Genomic DNA, 4,516 nt, shown 5'->3' with positions numbered 1-4,516 from the left:
GGTCCAGATGTCCAAGACCACCTTCCAGGACCCTCAGGTGGATCCAGAATCCCCTTCCAGGACCCTGAGTGGCTCCCGGTTCCCCTTCCAGGACCCCAAGTGGCTCCAGGTTCCCCTTCCAGGACCCTGAGTGGACGTGTCCATCCCAGCCCCCCTCACAGGTCCACATTCCTTTAATCCCTCGTTTCCAGCCCCAAAATTCCAGCAGAGCCACGCGGCGGCTCCGGAGCAATCCCGGGGTGGGGGGAGGGGAAAACGGCCGGAATTCCGCAGGAAACGCCGGAATGGAGGCGGGAAAACAGGAGGGGGAGGGGAAAACGGCCGGAATTCCACAAGAAAATGCTGGAATGGAACCGGGAAAATGGGGAAAAACGGCCGGAATTCTGCAGGAAAATGCTGGAATGGAACCGGGAAAATGGGGAAAAACGGCCGGAATTCCGCAGGAAAATGCTGGAATGGAACCGGGAAAATGGGGAAAAATGGCTGGAATTCCACAAGAAAATGCTGGAATGGAGGCTGGGAAAGGGGGAAAAACGGCCGGAATTCCATAGGAAAATGCTGGAATGGAACTGGGAAAATGGGGGAAAACGGCCGGAATTCCATAGGAAAATGCTGGAATGGAGGCTGGAAAAGGGGGAAAAATGGCCGGAAAAACGCTGGGAATGGTTCAAATGTGGCAGGAAAATGGCGGGAATGGGTCGGAAATGGTGGGAAATGGTGGGAAATTCTGGAAAATGATGGAAATGGGTTGTTTCCTGAAAAAATGGTGGGAATGGGTCGGAAATGGTGCAAAATTGTGGGAAATGGTGGAAAATTGTGGGGAAAATCTGTGAAATTCTGGAAAATTCTGGGAAATGATGGAAAATTGTGGAAAATTGTGGAAATGGGTTGTTTCCTGGAAAAAATGGTGGGAATGGGTCGGAAATGGTGGAAAATTGTGGAAAATTGTGGGAAATTGTGGGAAATGACGGAAAATTCTGGGAAATGATGGGAAATGATGGAAAATTATGGAAAATTATGGAAAATTATGGGAAATTGTGGGAAATTCTGGAAATGGGTTGGTTCCTGGAAAAAACAGCGGGAATGGGTGGGAAATGGTGGGAAATTGTGGAAAATTGTGGAAAATTCTGGGAAATGGTGGAAAATGAATTCTGGGAAATGATGGGAAATGATGGAAAATTATGGAAAATTATGGAAAATTATGGGAAATTGTGGGAAATTCTGGAAATGGGTTGGTTCCTGGAAAAAACAGCGGGAATGGGTGGGAAATGGTGGGAAATTGTGGAAAATTGTGGAAAATTCTGGGAAATGGTGGGAAATTACGGAAAATTGTGGAAAATTGTGGAAATGGGTTGTTCCATGGAGAAAATGGTGGGAATGGGTCAGAAATGGTGGAAAATGATGGAAAATGATGGAAAATTGTGGAAATGGGTCGTTTCTTGGGGAAAATGGTGGGAATGGATGAAATCCAGGGGAAAACAATGGGAATGTGTCAGAAATTGTGGAAAATTGTGGAAATGGGTTGTTCCACGGAAAAAATGGTGGGAATGGGTCAGAAACGATGGAAAATGATGGGAAATTGTGGAAATGGGTTGTTTCCTGGAAAAAATGTGGGAATGGGTGAAATCCGGGGAGAAAATGGTGGGAATGGGTCAGAAATTGTGGAAAAATTCTGGGAAATTCTGGGAAATTCTGGAAAAATCTGGAAAATTCTGGAAATGGGTTGGTTCCTGGAAAAAAGGGTGGGAATGGGTCAGGAATGATGGGAAATGGTGGGAAATTCTGGAAAATTCTGGAAAACTGTGGAAAATTCTGGGAAATGGTGGGAAATTGTGGAAAATGGTGGGAAATGGTGGAAAATTGTGGAAATGGGTCGTTCCATGGAGAAAATGGTGGGAATGAGTCAGAAATGGTGGAAAATGATGGAAAATGATGGAAAAGTCTGGAAATGGGTTGTTTCCTGGGAAAAATGTGGGAATGGGTGAAATCCGGGGGGAAAATTGTGGGAATGGGTCGGAAATGATGGAAAACTGTGAGAAATGGTGGGAAATTGTGGGAAATGATGGAAAGTGATGGAAAATTCTGGGAAATTCTGGGAATTTCTGGAAATGGGTTGTTCCATGGAAAAAATGCTGGGAATGGGTGAAATCTGGGGGGGAAATGGTGGGAATGGGTCAGAAATGATGGAAAAAAGTTTGGAAATTGTTGTTTTTTTTTTTTTTTTTTCCATGAGAAATGCAGGAAATTCTCCCTTGGGAACAACCAGGAAGCTGGGAAGGGATTCTGGGGAAAAAAGCTGGGAATTGGTTGTTTCCTGGGGAAAATCCTGGAAAAGGAGGCGGATCTGGGGGGGGAGAATGCCGGGAATGGGTCATTCCACAGGAAAATGGTGGGGAAAGGTTGGATTTGGGGGGAAAATGCTAAAAAAAGGTGGTTCCAGAGGTAAAATATCCTGGAAATGGGTGAAAACAGCAGGAAATTTGGGAAAATGGGTGGGATTTGCTGGGAATTTGGGAAAAATGGGTGGGATTTGCTGGGAATTTGGGAAAAATGGGTGGGATTTGCTGGGAATTTGGGAAAAATGGGTGGGATTTGCTGGGAATTTGGGAAAAATGGGTGGGATTTGCTGGGAATTTGGGAAAAATGGGTGGGATTTGCTGGGAATTTGGGAAAAATGGGTGGGATTTGCTGGGAATTTGGGAAAAATGGGTGGGATTTGCTGGGAATTTGGGAAAAATGGGTGGGATTTGCTGGGAATTTGGGAAAAATGGGTGGGATTTGCTGGGAATTTGGGAAAAATGGGTGGGATTTGCTGGGAATTTGGGAAAAATGGGTGGGATTTGCTGGGAATTTGGGAAAAATGGGTGGGATTTGCTGGGAATTTGGGAAAAATGGGTGGGATTTGCTGGGAAATTCTGGGAAAGGGTCGGATCCGGGGGGTCCTCGGGGTCACTTCTCCCACGAGCAGCGCCCCGAGCTGTGGGGCTGCGGCCGCTCCCCTTCCTGTGAAAAAAGGGAAAATTGGGAAAAAATGGGTGGGAATGGGGAAAATGGGGGGAAATGGGAGAGAAATGGGGGGAAATAGGGAAAAATGGGAGAGAAATGGGGGAAAATGGGGAAAAACGGGAGAGAAATGGGTGGAAATGGGAAAAAATGGGAGAGAAATGGGTGGAAATGGGAGAGAAATGGGGGAAAATGGGAAAAAATGGGAGAGAAATGGGGGAAAACGGGAAAATGGGAGAGAAATGGGGGAAAATGGGGAAAAATTGGGAAAAATGGGAGAGAAATGGGGGGAAATTGGGAAAAATGGGTGGGAAAAGGGTAGAAAAGGGAAAGATGTGGGTGGAGAAAGGGCAGGAATGGGTAAAAATGGGGCAAAATCGTGCAGAAATGGGAGTGGAAAGGGTGGAAATGAGGCAAAAATGAGCAGAAACGGGGCATAAATTGATAGGAGCAAAAATGGGGTAAAATGGGGTAGAAATGGGCATAGATGGGGTAAAACGAGTGGAAATGGGGCAAAATGGGCGGAAATGAGACAGAAATGGGTCGAAATGAGGCAAAATCGTGCAGAAAAGGGGCAAAAATGGGGTGGCAATGGGGCAAAAATGGGGCAGAAATTGGGCAGAAATTGGGCAAAAGGGGTAAAAAATGGAGCAGAAATGGGTAGAAAAGGGGCAGAAACGGGCAAAAATGGGGTAGAAATGAGTAGAAAGGGGCAGAAATGGGTAAAAAAGGGGCAGAAATGGGACCCACAGGGACCCGTGTGCTCCCCCCAGCACCCCTGGGACCCCAGTGCCCACCCAGCTGTCCCCAGGGTGTCCCCAGGGTGTCCCAAGGTGTCCCCATCTGTCTCCAGGTGTCCCTAAGGTGTCCCCAAGTGTCTCCCAGGGTGTCCCAGATGTCCCCAAGGTGTCCCCATCTGTCCCCAGCTGTCCCCAAGTGTCCCTAAGGTGTCCCCAGCTGGCCCCAGGTGTCTCCCAGGGGTGTCCCAGACGTCCCCAGTTGCTCCCAGGTGTCCCAGGGGTGTCCCCAGGTGTCCCCATCTGTCCCCAGGTGTCTCCCAGGGGTGTCCCAAGTGTCCCCAGCTGTCCCCAGCTGTCCCAGGGGTGTGCCAGATGTCCCCAGATGTCCCCAGGTGTCCTTAAGGTGTCCCCAGCTGTCCCAGGGATGTCCCTAAGATGTCCCCAGGTGTCTCCCAGGGGTGTCCCAGACGTCCCCAGATGTCCCCAGGTGTCCCAGGGGTGTTCCCAGGTGTCCCCAGGGGTGTCCCTAAGGTGTCCCCATCTGTCCCCAGGTGTCCCTAAGGTGTCCCCAGGCTCCCCCCGCCGTGTCCCCGCCGTTACCGTCCCGGAGCTGACGTAGGGGACCGGCAGCTCAGAGCTGGGCGTGTCCCGGGCGTGGCCCAAGCGCCCCAGGGCGCCGAACCAGCGCCGGTACTGCTCAATCACCTGGGGCACGGCCAGGGGCGTGGCTACTGTGGCCCCGCCCCCTGGTCACGCCCACCCCGACCACACCT

General features: G+C 49.8%; 1 protein-coding gene across 1 annotated transcript; it reads right to left on the bottom strand.

The window, feature by feature from the left end:
* Positions 1 to 1,158: 1,158 nt before the first annotated feature.
* Positions 1,159 to 3,846, bottom strand: LOC108446388 (leucine-rich repeat extensin-like protein 5). Its single transcript, XM_017732916.1, has 3 exons — positions 3,801 to 3,846; positions 2,865 to 2,942; positions 1,159 to 2,492 (listed from the first exon to the last, which is right to left on the bottom strand). The coding sequence occupies exons 1-3, from the start codon at positions 3,844 to 3,846 to the stop codon at positions 1,180 to 1,182; spliced, it is 1,437 nt and encodes a 478-aa protein (XP_017588405.1). The 3' UTR covers positions 1,159 to 1,179.
* Positions 3,847 to 4,516: the final 670 nt, after the last annotated feature.

The sequence above is a fragment of the Corvus brachyrhynchos genome, unplaced genomic scaffold, assembly GCF_000691975.1.
Source record: "Corvus brachyrhynchos isolate BGI_N302 unplaced genomic scaffold, ASM69197v1 scaffold515, whole genome shotgun sequence".
NCBI lineage: Eukaryota > Metazoa > Chordata > Aves > Passeriformes > Corvidae > Corvus > Corvus brachyrhynchos.
Note: the sequence above shows the minus strand (reverse complement) of the source record. Positions and strands in the feature narration are given on the sequence as shown.